General features: G+C 36.6%; 1 protein-coding gene across 23 annotated transcripts in view; it reads left to right on the top strand.

Annotated features, from left to right (window-relative positions):
- LOC125276953 (regulating synaptic membrane exocytosis protein 1-like) overlaps positions 1–22,217 on the top strand; it is an 80,143-nt gene that overhangs the window by 19,602 nt on the left and 38,324 nt on the right. For 22 of the 23 annotated variants that reach the window (XM_048204988.1, XM_048204987.1, XM_048204986.1 and 19 more), the window contains exons 3-5: positions 3,870–4,086; positions 7,653–7,667; positions 19,576–19,877. In XM_048204988.1, the coding sequence (XP_048060945.1) occupies positions 3,870–4,086; positions 7,653–7,667; positions 19,576–19,877 (534 nt within the window). The remainder of the gene's footprint in view (positions 1–3,869; positions 4,087–7,652; positions 7,668–19,575; positions 19,878–22,217) is intronic. The other variant, XM_048204989.1, reaches the window with a different exon arrangement.

Here is a 22,217-nt window from a genome sequence, read left to right as displayed (position 1 = left end):
AGGGGAGAACATTGCAAAAACGCGCCCCACCTCCCGCATCTCCAAGCCAGCTCTCCTCCGTGTCCCCACACTTTACCACATTAATTAGAGCTTCCTCATACCTTAATTACACCAAGTTCTATGCTAATGCCGGAGTCCTGTGTGAATTGCTCGCCGTTTCTTGCAGACTCTCTGCCTGATTTGCATTTCACAAAAGGTTTACTTCTATTCCTGGATGAGAGGGAGAGAGAGAGAGAGAGAGAAGCAAATGATTTGTGATGGGGAAGAGGGGTTTGTGCTAGTAAAGTAAAGCTGTGGTTCACTTTCGTATAACCTTGTGCTTCACTTATGGGTCTTTGTTTTATGTGCTGTCTCAATTATGGCAAGCCTGGGCTGCTTTCCTGAATATCATTTCCTGTTCAGAGTACAAAGCACTTTCATATGTTCTTTTACAGTGCCAAGCTCAATGTTTGTCTCTGTTTCTCATGTTTTTCATAAAGTGCTGAAAGATTTTTTTAGAATAGTGCTGCTCAATTTAATCTCAGCGTTGACTTTGTGCTGCATTGTTCATCGGAGCTACTGTAACTAAAGGTCATTGTGGTCTGAAAGTTTGAAAAGTGAATGTTACATCTTAATATTGAATGGAGATTTCTATGATTGCGTCCCATTTTAAACCATTTGGAATTATAATGTAGTCTTTTAACAATTACACCTTTAGCAAAGAAATAAAATGGCTCATGGAGACTTTTACTTAAGTCTTTTGCTTCATAGCTTTTCACATCAGTAATTTGACATGTGTCTTCTTTAAAGTTTAAGAAAAGACTTCAACAATGTATCAAATGGTTTAGTTTTGCCCTGAGTCTAATAAAAAAAAAATCAGAAGTTTCGCAATGAATTCAACCATTTCTTGTCAAATTTCTTCAACACCAACTTATCTGAGCTGTGCTATTCACCTTTCACTTTATAACTCTGTACTTTCATATGTCAATGGTTGTCTCAATTGTGTCTCTCTTTATTTCATCCAAGAAAGGTTTCACCAGGAAGGAATTTTGGTATTTTGGCACATAGTATAATATAATATATAATACTTTTTTATAAATATTTCCTTTATATTTCTAATATAATTATTATATTAATATTTTATAGATATTTATAGATATGTTTCTTTTTTTTGCGCACTACTGTACACTAAAAATGCTGCGCTAAAAACAACCCAAGTTGGGTTAAAAAATGGACAAACCCAGATATTGGGTTAATTGTTTGCCCAACATGCTGGACAGTTTTATTTAACCTAACTATTATTTAAAAATGACTATATGGCTGGTTTAAAATGAACCCATAATAGGTTGGAAATTAAAAATCAGACACATAATTACTAGAGGCAACAATAATAATCAAAAGGTGAACATTTAATACATGTTTATTGTTTAATTATTATTCATTAAATTTATTAATGAATGTTCATTTATTAAACATATTAATAAATGTTCATTTTCAACATACTTTGGGTTCATTTTAAGCAAACAATACAGTAATTTTTGAAAAATAGTTGAGTTAAATAAAACTACCCAGCAGGGGTGCATTTCCCAAAAGCATCGTTAGCCAACTAACATCGCAAGTTCCGTCATTACTTACATAGTTCAACGATTTGCTGTTTCCCAAAACCACAGTTCAAACGAACATTTGCAAACTGCATCGCAAACTTGAATGGTTGGAACGACAGCTCTCGCGCTGTGGTTAGAAGCATAGTATCTTGTTTTTATGACATGTGGACTTAATAAATCCTTATCTTGAGCAAAATAAGCAAGCTGACATTAAGTACAATGTATATCTTTTATTTCGAATATATACAAATGTAATTTATATATTTTAGTTTGTCAAGAGATTTAAAGCACTGTTTTTGGAGAGTGTGCATGTGCGTACGTGCTCTAGTACGTCAGAACAAGCATTTGATTTAATCTGGAAATAAAGCAAAATAACTGAGGAAAATGAGAATTAGTCCTCTAATGCCATGTCCGTAATTTATAGCAGAAATTCTATCATTAATTCCATCTCAAACAGATTCATTTAAAGAAGTTATTATTCCACCACCTGAGTGACGTCATTCACCAATGTGGTTGAACGTCAAGTTTGCGACAGTACGGTTTCGGGAAACAGTCGTGACTAGCTAGCTGATTTGTTCAACAATGCATCGTACTATGGTAGTTCAGCAGAGAGTTACATCGCTGTTTGGGAAACGCACCCCAGGTTGGGTAAACATTTCACCCAGCTGCTGGGTTTGTCCATTTTCAACCCAACTTGGGTTGTTTTTAACCCAGCATTTTTAGAGTGTATATATTTCTGTTTTTAATACAGTTTCGCACAACTTTTTCACAACATCTTGCAGTCACCTTGTAGCTTCTGTGTTGGAGCTTGTCTTTTACGTTTATCTTTGACCCACAGGACGTGTTCGCTGGTGCCGGTGTTGAGGAACAGGAGAGCAGTAGGGGTGCACAGGGGGAGGGAGACCGAGGTTAGGGCTGGGGGCAGGTGTTGAAATCATCTAGTCTCTCTCTGGGGCACGTTCTGCATGGCTGGTCGCACATTCATCACCTTCCGTAGGTAGCATATTCTTTTAACTCTCTATGTAGGTTGCTTATTTTAATATACGTCATATGATATCGTCATGGCAGAGGAGTCTGTGAGGAAGACCCCTTTAGCGTAAGTAAAGCTCTGGATAGATTCATGCTTTGAGACCTTTGTGCTGTTTAGAAAGGGGGAATTTCTGGATATGTGTTGTATGTTTCATGTCAAAAGGTCTTGATTTTGTTTATTAGTCACTGTTTTGTTTAGATGATCTCTTTTGGAAGGCGTTTATGTAGTCTGCAAGCATTCTGTGAGTGAATGCTTGAGATGACCCTACATGGTGGAAAGAACATTAGACTGAAAGAAAGATTGAGAGAGCTGGAGTGTGAAGGAAATGTGAGGTTTGGTGGTGGAGTTTTCAATCACTTTATGAAAAAACTGCCTACTAGCAACTTACTCTTCCAGTAAACATATACTTTAAATTTGGATTTGGGATTTCATCAGAGCTATATGTTTATTTGGTTCTGTCCTGTGATTTAAAAAAAAAAAAGTAGATCAAATGTTGAACTTGCTGTCAGATTGATCAGTTTTAACATAACCAGCAAACAAATGTTGCCTTGTGGGACAAATAGAAACGTTTAAGAATTAGTCATTGAAAAACCCTTATCGACCATTAATCTGAAAACATAATATTGGAATTTATTAGGAAAACCAGTAAACAAAATTGGAGGGTTATTTATTATTATTATTATTATTATTTGCTGATAAATGTTAAAATGGGGGTTATTAGGTTAGGTAAAATTTGCTAATAAAATCTGACAGGTTTTTTTTGGTCAAATGTTAAAAATTGGGGTTTATAAGATAAAAATGTTAAATTTGCTGGTAAAATGTTGGTGGCTAGTTAAAAAAAAAAAGTCAATTTCAGGGTTTTTAGGTAAAAAATAATAAATCTTCTGTTGGTAAAATGTTAAAAGTGGGGGGGGGGGTTATTAAATAAAAATGTTAAATTTGCTGGTAAAATTTGGGGAGGGGGGTTATTTGGCAAAAACATTAATTTTTTTTGGGTTAAAATGTTAAAATTTGAGGGTTATTTGGTAAAAACGTTAAAACTGTCGATAAAATGTTAAAAAGTGAGGGAGTATTGGATTAAAATGTAAATTTTTCTGATAAAATATTAAAATTCAGTGATTGTTGGGTTAAAATTTGCTGGTAAAATTAGGAAGCTATTAGGTGAAAATGTTTAAATTGGCTACTATTGATTTTGAAACTAAATTATGCTCACAGTCGATCATGTCCTCTTTCTTTTTCTCCATCTCCCCTCCTAGTTTGCACCAGCAAGTTGCCAACTACAAAGAGCAGGTGAGGCGGATTGGGCCGGAGCCCCCCCAACAGAGGCAGCAGGGCCAACACAAGGATGACGCCCCCACCTGTGGCATCTGCCACAAGACCAAGTTTGCTGATGGCTGCGGAAACCTGTGCTCCTACTGCCAGACTAAGTTCTGCGCCCGGTGCGGGGGAAGGGTCTCTCTGCGTTCCAATAACGTGAGTAACTTCTACATCGTGTGAGTGGCCAGACTGGTTTTTTCGTGCTTCTTCGTCCTGCATCTGCAAACATTAAGCAGAGACAGGGAGAGAAGAGCACTGTGTGGATGAGAGAAAGGTTAATTGGGCATTAGTCAGAGGAGATGACGCTGCTGGTCACCGGGGGGTCGCTGCACACTCACGCTGGGATGCCCAAGTCGGCACTGAGTCTCCACAGGGGCAGCCGTACCACGCAAAGGGAAGCACCTGAAATGGTGGCTCACCTCCTGGAGTGTGATATTTACCTTCGTTTTATATTCCTTCCACTGAGTCCAGAGTGCTAATTAGTGTTCACTCATAATGAATGTGGTATAGGGAGTCAACAGAAGGAGAGTAGGGAGTGAGGTCAGTGAGGTGGAGATGGGGGTAAATGTAATTATTACTAACATGCTTATTTAGTTATGGATTTATCCATTTGTAGTCAATATGTACATTTCTATAGCTACACAATGAAGCCAGGCCATTTGTACTGGAACCATTGTCCAAAAGTAACTTTTTGCCACACCCATTTTTTGTATACTTTTTGTGTGTGTGTGTGTATTTTAGTGAGAAGCATTTTTTATTGTGCAAATAAAAAATGAAAATGAAAAATGAATGATCTGTATTTTGTGTCATGAGTCATTCGAAACTATACAACTAAACGATATTTAGTTGTACATGCTCATTTCCCCTATTTTTACATTTAAATTGCCTTTGCTGTTATGCAAAAACTCACTGTAAGTTATTTTTTAAAACGCTAATAAGTTCATAACACTGTTAAATGTATTCTTTTGGAAATCTCAAAATTAATATCCAGTTTTAATTGCATATGGTGATGTGATACCTAAATTCAATTGGAACAATAACATTTAATTATAGGTTTCGGTGTATTATTTTTAATTTATTGAGGCAATATAGTATAGAATTTTTATATATCTGCCTTTTTTTGGTTATTGGCTTAAAGGTGCCCTAGAATCAAAAATTGAATTTACCTTGGCATAGTTGAATAACAAGAGTTCAGTACATGGAAATGACATACAGTGAGTCTCAAACTCCATTGTTTCCTCCTTCTTATATAAATCTCATTTGTTTAAAAGACCTCCGAAGAACAGGCGAATCTCAACATAACACTGACTGTTACGTAACAGTCGGGGTGTACGCCCCCAATATTTGCATATGTCAGCTCATGTTCAAGGAATTAGCCAGTATTAACGTCTGGATCTGTGCACAGCTGAATCATCAGACTAGGTAAGCAAGCAAGGACAATAGCGAAAAATGGCAGATGGAGCAATAATAACTGACATGATCCATGATATCATGATATTTTTAGTGATATTTGTAAATTGTCTTTCTAAGTGTTTCGTTAGGATGTTGCTAATGTACTGTTAAATGTGGTTAAAGTTACCATCGTTTATTACTGTATTCACAGAGACAAGAGCCATTGCTATTTTCATTTTTAAACACTTGCAGTCTGTATAATTCATAAACACAACTTCATTCTTTATAAATCTCTCCAACAGTGTAGCATTAGCCGTTAGCCACAGAGCATAGCCTCAAACTCATAGCGCAAATGGATTTGCACAAAAGATTAACATGACGACACATGCTAGTCAATGAATCAACTCCACAGCAACTACGTAAATTTATCCACTAACTATTCAGAAACATCCAGTTGCATTCTTAAAGTTGTAACTTCTTCGTGAGTCTCTCCATCAGTGTCCGACTCCGGTTCGAACATGTAGACTGAACACCATTACTGACAATCGACATTTTGGCTGCGTGAGATTCTTCAGCTTTGTTGTTTTTGAGCAACCGAAGCGTGAGCTGTTGAAGGTCCGCCCTGTTCTGGGAAGGAGGCTGGGAGCAGCAGCTCATTTGCATTTGAAGGGACACACACAAAAACGGTGTGTTTTTGCACACAATCAAATAGGGGCAAATTTGAAAAGCTATAATAAATAATCAGTGGGGTATTTTGAGCTGAAACTTCACAGACACTTTCTGGGGACACCAGAGACTTATTTTACATCTTGTAATAGGTCCCCTTTAAAGTGTACTTGCCGAGGCCAATTTTTACTTACATTTAGCACTTGATGAAATAATTTTTTTTAACCCTGTCATTTAGATTTGAGCCCCATGGATGTGAGCCAGTGTTGATTGTGGAACGGTGTTCAGGTGCTCTTGTCTGTGTCTGAGAAGGTAGCAGAAATCACATATGTGCTGCAATGAAAGTGAAGTCTCCATTGATATCGGATGGGTGCTGCCCTGAGGTTAGTTTCGCTGAAATGAGCACATGTTGTTTCTCGGATCCCTTTGGCGTGTGCTATTAATGAGAGTGGCAGGCTTGATAATGGAGTCGCTAGATGCCTGTAGGTTAAACATGGAGAGCTACACCTACTCAATCTGGTGGACTGGAAAGAGTAGCTAAAAGCGATGAAGTACACTTAATAATTCTATTGCTATGAGTATAGCCTGAGTTGGTCCAGACTTGAAAAAGTTCAATGCACCTTTTACGAAATATTCTTACCATTTAAAGTGTAACTTTGCTGATTTTCAACCCACTTTGTATTGTTGCAGTATCTGTGGTATTTGTAAATTAACTATGCTTACTCGTTCTCCGTGCTACCTGGAATGTGAAATTCAAGTTTATTTGTCAGCAAAACCCGTCATCAGGCGGACTTTTGACAGCTCCGGGGATTTTGTGAAAACTACAGATTTTACTTCCTCATTTTTGTATCCCCACTCATGGACAGTCAGATTGACAGACAGTTATTTACAGAACAATTATTGTATGGGTAGGTTATCAGTGAAAATTGTACTCTTTAAACAGAATTATGGTAAAAATGGAACTCTATGAGAACAACTTTCTTACCTGTACACAACAATGTTTTGTTCACTCTGAACAATGAGCAATCTACAAATTCTGTAAAGGAATGAAAAAAATTATATAGTGTGTGCACCTGCCTTTATTATGCATTTGTTTATCAGTGTACAGGTGTACTAGGCTATAGTTATACAGTAGTAGCATTTCAGTGTCTGTGATTTTTCTTAGTATGGTGGCTCTGAAGCAATAGGACCTACTTAGCAGAATGTCATGTTCTTGTTTCCAGTGACCCATGAACTACCTGTATTCCCACTGGGAATTATTTATGGGAAAACTTACGAGTAAATATCAGTGCAAAAAGCTGCAACTCCAAGGTTTGCCCTGTGGGTGGCAACATACCTGCAAATTTGCACCACCATAAAGTCCACACTTGCATGATCTCTCCTTAAATATTAGTAAGACAAAAGTGAATAAATCCAAAATATTTAATGCAAAACATTCCAAGACATTTTTGTTTTGTAGCTGGACAATACACGTGGTATTTTGACACATTTGATGCTGCTGATGCCAATGTAGATCTATTATTTGCTTATTATTCCTCTATGCATCTAAATGGTTTCTTGTTTTCATATCTGATCGTCATGTCATACTTTTTCTCTCTTGTTCTTTTCCCCCACCGTCCATCCTGTTTCTCTCTCACTGTGATGCCCCTCTGATGCTGGAGAAGAAGGAGGACAAAGTGGTTAGCATTTTCTATTCTCTTTATGTCACTGTGCAGTATGAACACTGATCTTGTCTTTCCCTCACTCCCCTTATTCACATACAAGCTCCTCGATGCATCTTCTGTGTTCTTTTGAGTTTTACTGTGTTCATTTATTGCACTGTTGTGTTTGTTAGCCTTTGGTGATGTGAACTTGATGTGAGAACTTCGTCATGGCTTCTCTTCATATATGCTACCTGCATAACACCCAGATTTGCAAAAGATTGATGTGTATTTAAGCATGTGCAAACTTGATATTGTACAAAAAATGTTAGAGCTAATCTGCTTTCGTATTCTCATGGGGATTGTGTTTTTAGATGCGTTTTGTCAGATTTTATGGGTTTCCTTTAATTATTATGTTATTTGGGTGACACATCAGTACACACCCAAAATACAGGGTGATGTCATTGCAAATAGATTAATTAGCAATCAATTTATCAAACCTGAAAGTCATTTTAGAAACAGCATGGGTGGTGTCATTGTGGCAAGATGGAGACTATGAGAACAGGTCAAATGTGGATGTACTACATAATGTGGGGGGATAATTTAATTTCTTTTGGCAAGATACTGGTAAGATATTTGTGTGTGTGTGTGTGTGTGTGTGTGTGTGTGTGTGTGTGTGTGTGTGTGTGTGTGTGTGTGTGTTTACGTTATGGATAGTAATAGGATAGTAATATCTGTAAATTTTGACCTTAAGGGGACATTTTTTGGTCCCCATGAGGAAAACAGCTTATAAATCATACTAAATTAAGTGTTTTGAAAATGTAAAAATGCAGAAAGTTTTCTATGATGGGTAGGTTTAGGGGTAGGGTTAGTATAGGGATAGAAAAATTATTTTTGTCTATGGGAAGTCCCCATAAAACATGAAAACCAGTGTGTGTGTGGTTCAGGTATACCCTACGTTATGGAGAAAAATGTCCCCCACAAAGATGGCAATATCTAAAATCCTTGTCCTTGTGGGGACATTTTTTGGTCCCCATGAGGAAAACAGCTTACAAATCAGTGATGGTTTTTGAAAATGTAAGTTTTCTGTGATGGGTAGGTTTAGGGTTAGGAGATAGAATATACAGTTTATACAGAATATATAGAATATACAATATTTCTGTATTTAATGATTTGATTAAAATAATTTTTGATTATTTAAAGTTTGGGGTCAGTAAGATTTTTTGCAAGAAATTAATACTTTTATTCAGCAAGGACACATTAAATTGATCAAAAGTAATGTAAAAGTAATGTAAAGACATTTATAATGTTACAAAAGATTCAAAAGCACCAAATCAGCATATTAGAATTCTGAATTCTTTTAAATTTCTGAAGCACAGGAATTTTTTAAAAAACGTAAGAAAATTGCTTTTTAAATTGCAGTAATATTTCACAATTAATTTTTTTTACTTTATTTTTGATCACATAAATTCAGCCTTGGTGAGCTTTCAAAAACATTAAAAATTGTACTGATCAAAAACGCTAGTGTATATTAATTATTTAATTATATATTTTTTGTCATATAGACCTACATATTTTATAGGTGTCATATGGAGTAAAACGTCATACTTGAATTCGCCTGATATGTAGTGAAATCTACATGGCTAAAATTGTCTGACAATTACCACATGCAGAAGCTTCCTTTAAATATGGACATGTCTAACCTATGTATACAATAATTGTTTGTTAATCACCCACAATACACCTATTAAGCACATGCATTTTGTTACATTTCACAAGCAAACTAGCACCCTTTATTTGTGGTCTCAGGGCCTGAGAATGTGTTAAAAGAATGCTTGTCCTGCTATACTAAATTGTCCATGCACTGTGCCTTCTCCCATGGAACTGCATTTGTTAATCAGAACAGTGCCATATACTTCAGTGCTGCAAAGAGATCCCTGTAAATTCAATCCAGAGCTCATTATCCCAATGATTATCAGGCCTCTTGGTAATATCTGTGTTTTCTTCTTTAGCCAAGCGTTTCTTTCTGAGTGCTGCTGTTTTTGAAGTCAGATTCTTTTCCCTAGGCGGTACACTCGCCTCTCTGTCTCTTGTTCTCTCATTCTTTCTTTTTTCCAAGGATCCATTTTAGACTATGGTCAGCCGGGCTGGGCTTTGACGTTGTTGTTTTTTAACACCAGAACTTCAGTGCTACTGGAAAACACCAGCAATGTGTCATTTCACTGCCCACCTCCTCAAAGCGACACCATGAAATGATTAGTATTGATCTTTCTGCTCTTCCTTTGCATCTGGTTTGTGGATGCTTCATTGACAGGGACATTTGGCCCATGTCTTTCTGTGAGGACCAGTGTTTTTTTAGTATATCACTGAGATTCTATTATAGTTTTTTTATTTTTATATTTTGAATCTGTTTTTTTTTTAGTTTTCATTTTAATTTTAGTTAAAGATTTAGGAGTTTTGTCATTTTTTGGTACACTGTAAAAAAATTATATGATCAAAAAATCATGACAACATATGTTTTTACGTTACTTTAAATGTTTAATATATTTTAAGTTTTAAATGAATTATATAGCCAAGCTGATTGATTGTACTTAAAAATATAAGGCAGTGTAGATTTTTTACATAGCAGTTTAATTAGTCAAAATCTGCTAAGAGGTAAATAAATGTAACAAATCGTAAATGTACCATCTTTTATTGCATAATTTAAAAACATTTTATCAAATTTGATAACTGCCTTAATCTGTTAAACAATTGAGAAGATGGTATTCAAACTGTCAAGTTTATAATATATTATAATATATTGAGAGTCAAATTAGACGACTACAGGGACTCATCTAAAGATGACTCATTTAACAGTTCATGTATTGCCAAAATTATGAAAAAAAGATCATTCAGAACAGAAAATTATTGAAAATATTCAAATCAGGGATGTCAGAATCAGCATGCGTAGCTTGTGAAAAAATACTACGCTTCAAAACCAACAAATGTTGAACGATGTTCACTAACTCTGCAAAGTTTTTCATTTGGATTGGCGTCTTTCACTCACTTTTCTTATCATTCCGATTAAATTTCAGTGAGTAAAGAACAAATTTATTCTCACGTGCATTATGTATTATGCACGTTATCAACTCTAACAGACAACATTGAAGCTGCTCAAGCCGCTGTTCAGCCTCTTCTCAGAAAGCGATGACAGTCAAAACATCCAGTAGTGTTGGATTTCCAGAAAATGCGTATACTTGCTGGACCTCTCGTAAATAATACTGTGTATTGTGCACATTATATTTTGACAGATATAGATGTCATTGTGATATTCAAATGATGTAGATTTGAAAACAGATGGATCGTAAGGTAATAATTATTTATTTCTTAGCCAACAAGTATTCAGTGAAGTGATTTAAGCCCATGAGTCTGTTATTAGTTCTGTAAAATTTTTAGTTCTAAGATTCTATTCGACAGCCAGCCTAAATTTTTGACGGACGTGATGTGTAAGGGTGATCTGTGTTTGATTTTTGGATAATTATGCTGGAGACATTCAAATGATTTTTGCAAAATTCATTATACTTATAGTATTATTTGGTGGCTTAAATAAATTACATGTTAAAGCTACAATATGTAGTTTTTTTCGCCGCTAGAGGTCGCCTATTCAAAACGTGTAGGCCTATTCAGAGGTGTAGCTTGATGATGGCAAGTTTGAACGCGGAATCAGTGGAAAAGGCCATGACACCATTGACAGGCCACTCCCGGACACATCCCGTATCCCTGGTTAAAATCGCGATTTTCTCATGATTTACAAGTAGTTGAAAACATTTGGGAGATTGTAAGTACTCAACTGAACAAAATATATAACACTGGCCTAGTGGTTTTTTGGATATTTTACTGCAAAAATTCTTACATTTTCATTAAATGTTACATTTTTACCAGTTGAGGTGTGGTTTTGATGCACAAAGTTTGCTTTTATAGTCTATTATGACAAAAAAATTAATTTAAACCCATGAAAATGCAGATCATTTAGTAAATGATAGTGAAAAATCATTTTTTTCCATAGTGTATGTATATGTGTGTTAAAGTTTTTTATTAATTTTTTATTTTTATTTATTTTATTTATAAGCTAAACTAAATTAAATAAGAAATGTTGTCTTGGCAACTGACAATTTTTTTAATAGTTTTAGTTAACTACAATAACCCTGGTGAGAATGACTGTCTTTTGTAAAGGCCTTTTGTCAGACCTCCAGCAGGACTTTATGTAGTGAAAATACGAGACACAGATCCAGCTAGTGGGGATCTGGGTTTGAGGTCTACGGGGACAAGTAATGTGACAATGAAATGCACACATGCACAAATGGCTGGTGGTACCATGGGAGGCGTTGTATTCATAGACCTCATCAATCTGCTTAATTCAGAGAAGATCCGATGTTTGGAGAGGAAGTAGAGCTAAACTTATGACTGCATCGATCGGCAGATGGCTTGTCAAGCGCGAGATGTATGTCTTGGTGACGAAAGAGTGAAAGTTGGTTTTGTAACATCAGCAGGGAGATGAAATAGATTATTTACTCTATTGATCCGGTATTTAACAATCAGAATGGTCTTTGTACGAGGGATGGGTGAAGAAGCGTTTTGCGAGAGGACCGGTGGGTGAGCGTCTCCAGGCGCTGATGTACTGGCTCATTAGATGGAATGGACAGTAATGTCTTTTGTGGCAGTCTTTCATCCTTATCCGGGATTTATAACATGCTGAATTATGGGTCTAGCTCTGCCTGTTGCCGCCCCAATTCATCAAGCTGTCGGAGGTGGAAGCGTGAACTGTGTTCTCCCTTTTCCTCCACTCAAAAAACTCAAGCACTCCATTTATTCACCCCGTTTGTGTGGACCTGACACCAACTGATGACCCTGCTTGTCCGCATCTCGCAGATTGATGGAAATGAAATGATATTAACAAGATGGAGGAAGAGGCGGAGTCTGGTGATGAATGACAGGCCTTCAGCTGCTAGTCAAACACAGCCAGTCAGAGTGAGATGACGGCTCGGTGGGAAATTGTTAAGATGCTCAGCAGTTATTAAGCATTTACATGATCTAAAGGAAATTCAGACCTAAAGTAAAATCTTAAAGTAATCTGTTAAAGTAAATCTTTTCAGTTGGTTCCCAACACAGTACCAAAATTGTTTATTATACAGAAGAAAAACAGTGCTGTTAAATTGATTTTTACATTTCATTTTATCTCTATTAACGACCTTTGATGTTAAAGGGATAGTTCACCAAAAAATGAAAATTATCCCACAATTTACTCACCCTCGAGCCATCCTAGGTGTATATGACTATCCTCTTTCAGATGAACACAATCAGAGATTGTTTATTGAAGGTTTATAATGGTTATGAATGGGGGGCCATGTTATGAAGTCAAAAATAATGCATCCATCCATTAAAAAAAAGTAATCCATACAACTCCAGTGGGTTAATAAAGGCCCTCTGAAGCAAAGCGATGCATTTTTATTATCTTTTTTATATATAAAAATATCTTTTTTGCTCCGTTTTTACCTGGAGTCCAACAGAACAGACCTGCAACAGACTTTTTTTGTGACCTACCAGATGTGAACATGCTGTTTAGTGTGCTCAGTGGTTTGTGGTTTAGACAGAGAAACCATACAAACAAGTGTTGCATCGGATTTTCGACTGAGAGGAATGTATCAGAGCTTTTGAGAGCCTGGAGTTCAGGAGTTTGTTTCAGTGAGCTGTGATGGGCACATTGTGGTACTGCATGGAGAAGAGCCACTGGAGATATTCATATGTCGATGATCAATCGATTAGTCAATTTCAGCATAAGCGCGTTTGGTAATCTCCTTTTAACAAGAGGTTCTGCATCCATTCACAACAAACATCTTTTGCCTGCACATTCAAGTATGGTTCATGCATATGTAAACATGTATACTTCTACAAGAGCTGAGACTGAGACTAATTTTTCTTGCATCACAAAAGCATGGACAGAGTTCGGTTTTACACAAACAAACAAAAAAAACACTGTCTATTACATTCTCTTCATCTTGCATTGAAAGGGTGGAGAGGGACGAGTGCTTTAGTGTAATCCAGGACACGCTTGTATTGGATAACACATGCCCACACATACATGCAGATAGAAGTTCATTTTTTTTGTGGACAATCCACTAAAGAAAATGAAGAATGTCTCTGACATTTTTGTAAAGTCTTCAATCTCAAACAGATTCATTAAAAGAAGTTATTATTCCACCACCTGCGTGACGTCGTTAAAGGGTTAGTTCACCCAAAACTGAGAATTCTGTCATTAAGTACTCACCCTCATGTTGTTCCACACCCGTAAGACCTTCGTTCATCTTCGGAACACAAATTAAGATATTTTTGATGAAATCTAAATGGTATCTGATTCTTCCATAGACAGCAATTTAACCACCACTTTCAAGGTCTAGAAAGGTTCTAAAGACATTGTTAAAATAGTTGACGTGACTGCAGTGGTTCAACCTTAAAGGGTTAGTTCACCCAAAAATTAAAATGATGTCATTAATGACTCACCCTCATGTCATTCCAAACCCGTAAGACCTCCATTCATCTTCGGAACACAGTTTAAGATATTTTAGATTTAGTCCGAGAGCTTTCTGTCCCTCCATTGAAAATGTATGTACGGTAGACTGTCCATGTCCAGAAAGGTAATAAAAACATCATCAAAGTAGTCCATGTGACATCAGTGGGTTAGTTAGAAGTTTTTGAAGCATCGAAAATACATTTTGGTCCAAAAATAACAAAAACTACGACTTTATTCAGCATTGTCTTCTCTTCCGGGTCTGTTGTCAATCCGGGTTCATGACTCCGCAGTGACACCGCTGACGTAAGACGCTGGTGACGTGTTATCCGGTACGCCCGAGCTTCGTTTACAGTCTGAGGGAGACACACGCTGTATTCAAGCTATTCTACATTGTTTGTATTTTGGTATTGCTATTTTTTTTTTAAATGGTGCGCAAGTGTGCATGTCGCGGATGTCCTAATCGCCAAAAACAATGACGTAAAAGTACCAACGCCGACAGATGAAAGGATTCAATGGAATCAATTCAATGGAATCAATTCAATGGAAAGGATTCCGGAAGAGAATACAATGCTGAATAAAGTCGTAGTTTTTGTTATTTTTGGACCAAAATGTATTTTCGATGCTTCAAAAAAACTTCTAACTAACCCACTGATGTCACATGGACTACTTTGATGATGTTTTTATTACCTTTCTGGACATGGACAGTATACCGTACATACACTTTCAATGGAGGGACAGAAAGCTCTCGGACTAAATCTAAAATATCTTAAACTGTGTTCCGAAGATGAACAGAGGTCTTACGGATTTGGAACGGCATGGGGGTGAGTCATTAATGACATAATTTTCATTTTTGGGTAAACTAACCTTTTAATGTTATGAAGCGATGAGAATACTTTTTGTGCTCAAAAACAAAACAAAAATACCAACTTTATTCAACAATGTCTTATCGCCGGCTCAGTATTGGTCGGCTCGCACAACGCTGAAAAAAAATCTGTCTATACTGCATAATGAATCTCTTATTTACATAGTATTTATACTTTGTTGGTTATAACAAAATGAATTACAAGCATGCAGAGCTCACACTGAGCAAACTATGGTGTATTGAGCAGATTCTGACTAACTTAAACACCTCTATTGGCCATTGCATTCACACTCTCTTCAGACATGTCTGTGATTGGCTATAATTCTCAATGCTACAAAAACACATAAATAGAAACCTTTGATGCTCTTCACAGAGTGTGCTTACAAATACATACGGGAGCGTTTGAAAGCAGCGCCTATCAGCGGGTAAATCATTGACTCAATACTACAGGTACTGCAGAAAGACTGGTACTGTTACGTTTTTAAAATTTAAATATCGACTTGGTAGCGAAATACCAGTACTTTTGATAACCCTATAGTCTTTAATCTCAAAAGAACCAGAAAAAATGTATTCCTTGTGACCCATTTAATATCTAACTTCAATTTTAAAGGGTCACCCCTCCCAGGGATTGAACCTACCAACATATTGCTTGCAGCACAGATCCTAAATCATCTTTTGGCTGTCACAACTGTCTTGTGCTTTTACAGTTCTTGCAAGGAAAATTTCTTGGGAGAACTCAGTTTGTTGAATTATAAAGCAATTGCTGAATTAACACATTCTGTAATATTGTAAAGCTGTGCGTTATTAATCCAGTATTACACTTTTACTGTCTGTATACACAAACAAATCATCTGAAACCAGTTTGTCTTGATTAAAACGGCTTCCTCCTCCTGTCTTGGTGTCTATAGCGATCTGTGATCTGAGAGCAAGTGTCTCTCTCTCACACTCTGTACAGTGTTGTGGGTTGTTGGAGGAGAGGCGGCTGGTATTTGAGTGTTGTAATCCGTGTGGGGAGGGTCGAGGTCTGTGCCTGACAGCTGGGGATTCTGCTGCTGATTTACTTTAGATTAGTTTGGAGCTCAGCCAGCACTGTTCAATCACAGCATAATGCTTTTTCATTGTAAGAGTGCTGCCCCTCTTGCCCCTCTCTGCCCTGTACACACCATGCCATCTCTTTATCAACACCCCTCTCACCATGCCTATATTATGTCATGCGTGTGCGTTTTTTGTTTGTTTGTTTTCAAATTAAAATTGTGTATAATTAGCCAGGTGTAGAGTAGAGTCAGAAATTAACAGGGGCTCCGGGTCAAAATTGCTAAAAACAGAGATAAAAATCCCCCTTATAGTGCAGATGTGGGGTAAAAAATGTTATTTAGTGATTCTGCAGACTGTACTTGCATTCTCAGATATTTGTATTTGCTGTTTTAGAGGCAGCATTGACATTGTTAGGTAAAACTATTATAAAACGGTTTTCTGTAATTAAAATAAAGCTGAAATAAAATATTAGATGAAAAATTTAACTTAAACTTTAAGTATGGATGTTGCATTGGCAGCTAACTGAAATAAGTAAGTGACTAAAATGGAAATAAAAATAAATCAAAGCTATAGAAATATTTTGAAAAAAAGAAAATGTCATAACAAAATTAACCAAACTTAAACTAAAATGAAAATGAAAGCAGAAAATATAAAAATAAAAGCTAATTCAAAAAATTAATAAATACTTTACTAGTATATAAATAATATTAAATTAACACTGTTTAGAAATTTGTTTTCGAATATGTGTTTCAATGAGGGAAAAAATAAATTGTTTCGATTTTATACAGTAGGTAACAACTATAATTGTTATTTTACTTAATTGATTGAAGTATGTGGTTTTCATGGGTGACACACTTTTTGTGGGTGGGGGGAAAACATACTCTTGTGAAGGTAAAATGGACTGGAAAATCACTTCCTGGGGACAAATATTGCCCTTTGGTTAATGTCTGACACTGATACAGAGTGATGATAGGTCTCGATAAAGATGATTGAGTGTGTGAATCACATGGGATGAGGGTTTTATTCCCCCCGTCTTGTCATGTGAAGATGTTGTCTGCTTTTATAAACACTGAAGCTGCCTGTCAGTTCAGTATGATACTATATAAGAACAATGGTACATTTAATAAGAGTGGAATATTTAATTTTTGCCCATAAAACTGTTACTGTTGTTAATTTTATCTGCATTTCAATTCACGCTCAGTGCTTTACTGTAAAATTTATAATAAACAAACATAATATTGTTAGTAACTGTACTTATTAATAGTAATTTTATGATTAAATTAACTTTATCATTAAAAACTACCAAATCAGGTTCTGGCACCACCATCTGAAGAACTTGGTGCTACTGCTCTCAAATGTTGGAGCCCTGTATGGTATTAAAAGTTTTAGAAAAAATAGTGTTGATTTGTTTAGTTTATGGTTCCAGTGTAGCCAAAACATGTAAATTTTGATTTTGAGTTTAGATTTATTAAATAAGTTAGTTGAGTGACAGAAAGTAAAAGAAGAAAGAAAAAGAAACGGAAACTAGGACAGGAGTTCTGGTAGCAGGTGGCACATTTGAACATTTCGTTTTCCGACTATAACCACAGAGCGTGTTTGTCTGGCAAGGACATCAACAGCAGAAGGCTGCGTGTGTGCGTAAGCTTACGCGTTGTATATGTTTGCGTCTGTGTGTGTGTGTGTGTGTGTGTGTGTTTGCTGTGTAAGATCACTTGTTTGGCCTTGCATTCGCAGGATCAATGGTAGTCTTCACTGAGTAAAGTTATGCAGTGAGCTGGGGAATTTTTTAACATATCCCCAATGGTGCTGGGCGGCTGCCTGGATAAATATAGACGTGTTGATGCATGTCTCTCTCTCTCCCTCGCTTACTCTCTCGTTCAACCTCCCAAGCTTTTAATCAAAAGCAATCTGGAGGAGGGAAGTGGAAAAAAGGAGAAAAAATTTGGAATGTGCCAAGATCTTTTGTGTTCCTCGCTCCTGATCCTCCTGCTAAAGGAATCAGCAGGCAGGCTTTCTGTGTGTGTGGAGGAGGGTGATGGATAGCGCTGCTAATGTTTGCGTGTAGCGCGGCCCGACCCTCCATGCTTTTCCCCACAGTTCCTGTGAATCTTCCCACAGTGACCACGGTCAATGCCTTTGCTCTGTGGGCATGTGATTACATCCCACGGTCCTCGCGATTTCAAGTTTCAACCTCTTGTTTCAACAGCACCCACCTTCTGTCAGCTAACATTACTACCTTGTATTGTTTGTCTTTACATTTATCCCTGCTAGCTTAACAGTTTCCTCTCTGTCTCATTTTTTTCAGTTCACACCTCCTCCTGCCTACATTATCCCTTATAGCGGGCTGCCGTTTTGTCTGTCAGACCTGAGTCACGTATCGCAGGGTTTCAGTGTCTCTGCCAGATTAGCTCTTTTTTAACGCCTCAGCTTTTATTTTTGGTCAGTGCATGATGGAGAACAGTTTAACTGACAACCTTGGCAACATACAGACTTTCATCTGTAGCTTTGAAGACCCTGTGTCAGTGAAGACATGTTTTATGTGAACTTGTGAACATGCATGTGTGTGCATGTGTACAGTAATTTATATATTAACTTTTTTGTCCTATCTATTAGTTTATTTAAAAAAAAAAAAGGTTTCCATTTGTTAACATTAGTTAACTACATTAGTTAAAAACTACGAGCTAAAAATTAAACAGACTTTTAAAGCATTCATTAATCTTAGTTAATGTTCATTTCAACATTTACTAATACATTATTAACATTAAAAATGGTATCTGTTCATATTATTTAAAGGACCTGAGCTTACATGAATTAACAATGGGAAATTATATTTGTATTAACCATGTTAACAAAGATTAGTAAATACTGTAACAAATGTATTGCTTATTGTCAGTTAATATTAGTTAATGCATTAACTAATGTTATCTACTGGGACCTTATTGTAAAATGTCAACAAAAATGTTTAATGCAGTTTAAAATGCATGTTTATAAATTTTTTTTTTTTTAAATAAATGATTAATAATAATAATAATAATAATAATATATTATTATTAATTATCATTATAATAAATATTATTATTTATGACTTATTCTTTAAAAGGTATATTTTTGGGAAATAATGGTAACATTCAAGGTGCATGGAAAGCGTAATATTACATTTTACACCACATGTTGTTTTTTTAGAAACCATAAAGGGGCCAACATGATTTTTTTTTAAGGATTTGTCTTTTTCTTTATCATGGACACAACTGATGTCATTGACCCAGAATCATGAACTTCATGAATATGCCATCTTCATTTCGTATATCTTTTTTCCCTCTAGTATTGAATTTTACACACAGGCGAAGTGTGCAATTTTTTCCATGTCAAAACACTTTCTTATATCCCAGATTAAATAAATAAATAAATAAATAAGCCCTTTGTAGGTTGATTAATTTGTTGCCGACCACCCTTACACAGCAACACTGACATGAGTTTGAAATATGATATTTCTTCTACCCCAGGTAATGTGGGTATGTAACCAGTGCCGAAGGCAACAGGATATACTCACTAAATCAGGGGAATGGTTTCCCAGCCATGGGCCCAAGCCTGGAGAGCTGGGGTCAGCTGTGAGTGAACCAGCCATGTGTGGAGACCCCGTTGGAGAGAAGAAGTTGCGCTCTAGGTCTCAGAACCCTCTTAACTCCTCCGTTTCTACTGCCCATGACACCCAGCCACCTGCCCCAACCGACCCCAGAAAAGGCTCCTCTACAGGGTCAGCTGACACGCCGTCATCGCGCTCACGCAGTGAGCCTCCACAAGATAGGTACATTTCAACCTCTTTTCACAGCAATAGCACACAACAATGTGCCAAGCAATTCCTGATGGACAAAATCAAGTCCTGTCCTACATTTTTTTTTCTCATTTGAAAAGCCGTTTCACTTGAATATACATCACAATAAGGGGAAAAAGTTTATTTTATATACAACCCGAATTCCAGAAAAGTTGGGACGTTTTTTAAATTTGAATAAAATGAAAACTAAAAGACTTTCAAATCACATGAGCCAATATTTTATTCACAATAGAACATAGATAACATAACAAATGTTTAAACAGAGAAATTTAACAATTTTATGTACAAAATGAACTCATTTCAAATTTGATGCCTGCTACAGGTTTCAAAATAGTTGGGACGGGGGCATGTTTACCATGGTGTAGCATCTCCTCTTGTTTTCAAAACAGTTTGAAGATGTCTGGGCATCGAGGTTATGAGTTTCTGGAGTAGGAATTTGGTCCCATTCTTGCCTGATATAGGTTTCCAGCTGCTGACGAGCTTGTGGTCGTCTTTGAGGTTTTTTCGTTTAATGATGCGCCAAATGTTCTCTATAGGTGAAAGATCAGGACTGCAGGCAGGCCAATTCAGCACCTGGACTTTTCTACAAAGAAGCCATGCTGTTGTAATAGCTGTATGTGGTTTTGCATTGTCCTGCTGAAATACACAAGGCCTTCCCTGAAATAGACATCGTCTGGAGGGGAGCATATGTTGCTCTATAACTTTTATATACCTTTCAGCGTTCATAGTGCCTTCCAAAACATGCAGGCTGCCCATACGATATGCACATATGCACCCCCATACCATCAGAGATGCTGGCTTTTGAACTGAATGCTGATAACAAGCTGGAAGGTCTCCTTCCTCTTTAACCTGGAGGACATGCCGTCTGTGATTTCCAACAAGAATGTCAAATTTGGACTCGTCTGACCATAGAACACTTTTCCACTTTGAAACAGTCCATTTTAAATGAGCCTTGGCCCACAGGACACGACGGTGCTTCTGGACCATGTTCACATATGGCTTCCTTTTCGCAAGCTTTAGTTGGCATCTGCAGATGGCATGGCGGATTGTGTTTACCGACAGTGGTTTCTGGAAGTATTCATGGGCCCATTTAGTAATGTCTTTGAGACAATCATGCCAATGAGTGATGCAGTGTTGTCTGAAGGCCTGAAGACCACAGGCATCCAATAAAGTTCTTCGCCCTTGTCCCTTATGCACAGAGATTTCTCCAGTTTCACTGAATCTTTTGATGATGTTATGCACTGTAGATGATGAGATTTGCAAAGCCTTTGCAATATGACGTTGAGAAACATTCTTTTTAAAGTATTCCACAATTTTTTTACGCACTCTTTCACAGATTGGAGAGCCTCTGCCCATCTTTACTTCTGAGAGACTCTGCCTCTCTAAGACATCCCTTTTATAGTTAATCATGTTACAGACCTGATATCAAATAAGTTAATTATTTGCTAGATGTTCTCCCAGCTGAATCTTTTCAAAATTTCTTGCTTTTTCAGCCATTTGTTGCCCCCGTGCCAACTTTTTTGAGACCTGTAGCAGGCATCAAATTTGAAATGAGCTCATTTAGTGGATAAAAGCATAACATTTCTCCCTTTAAACATTTGTCATGTTATCTGTGTTCTATTGTGAATGAAATATTGGCTCATGTGAATTGAAAGTCTTTTAGTTTTCTTTTTATTCAAATTTAAAAAAACGTCGGGAATTCGGGTTATTTATTATATTACAAGATTAACTTCTTTTTTCATGCTGACTTTAATAATTACAAATGGTTGATTTTTTTGCAGTTGCAATACATTGTTGTATTTACCTGTATATTATTTTACTGACATTATATACAGTTTTTACACATATAAGCTGACTGATTAAAAAGTGTTAAAAGGTATATTATTTAAATCTGAGTCTTCCATGCTGAAGAAAATAAGTGGAAATTAAGCAGTCAGTTAGGTTAACATTATTTAGAAAATTGGTTTCCACTCTAATCAAAAATTATATGATAAATGTGACCATTTAAATGAAAAAAAATTGTTAGCTTTTGTAGCAAGGGCGCCGCCATCTTGCAGTACTACAACCTGTGACATCACGGGGTTGGTTGGATCCATTGGATTAATGAAGATTGTTATGGTGTCGATTCTGGTCTTTGATTTTTCTGCTTAGTTGATGTAATCATTACTAATAGATAAACTCATCAAATCTGTCATTAAGTAGTTGATCAATTGAGGGATCCAGTTCTATTTGCAAGGAAATTCCGGGCTGGTAAAAAATATGCAAACAAAAATAATTCAGGGCTTCAACGGTGAAGGAAAAGTTGGTTAAAAA

Source organism: Megalobrama amblycephala, linkage group LG10, assembly GCF_018812025.1.
Source record: "Megalobrama amblycephala isolate DHTTF-2021 linkage group LG10, ASM1881202v1, whole genome shotgun sequence".
In the NCBI taxonomy this organism is placed as follows: Eukaryota; Metazoa; Chordata; class Actinopteri; order Cypriniformes; family Xenocyprididae; genus Megalobrama; species Megalobrama amblycephala.
Note: the sequence above shows the minus strand (reverse complement) of the source record. Positions and strands in the feature narration are given on the sequence as shown.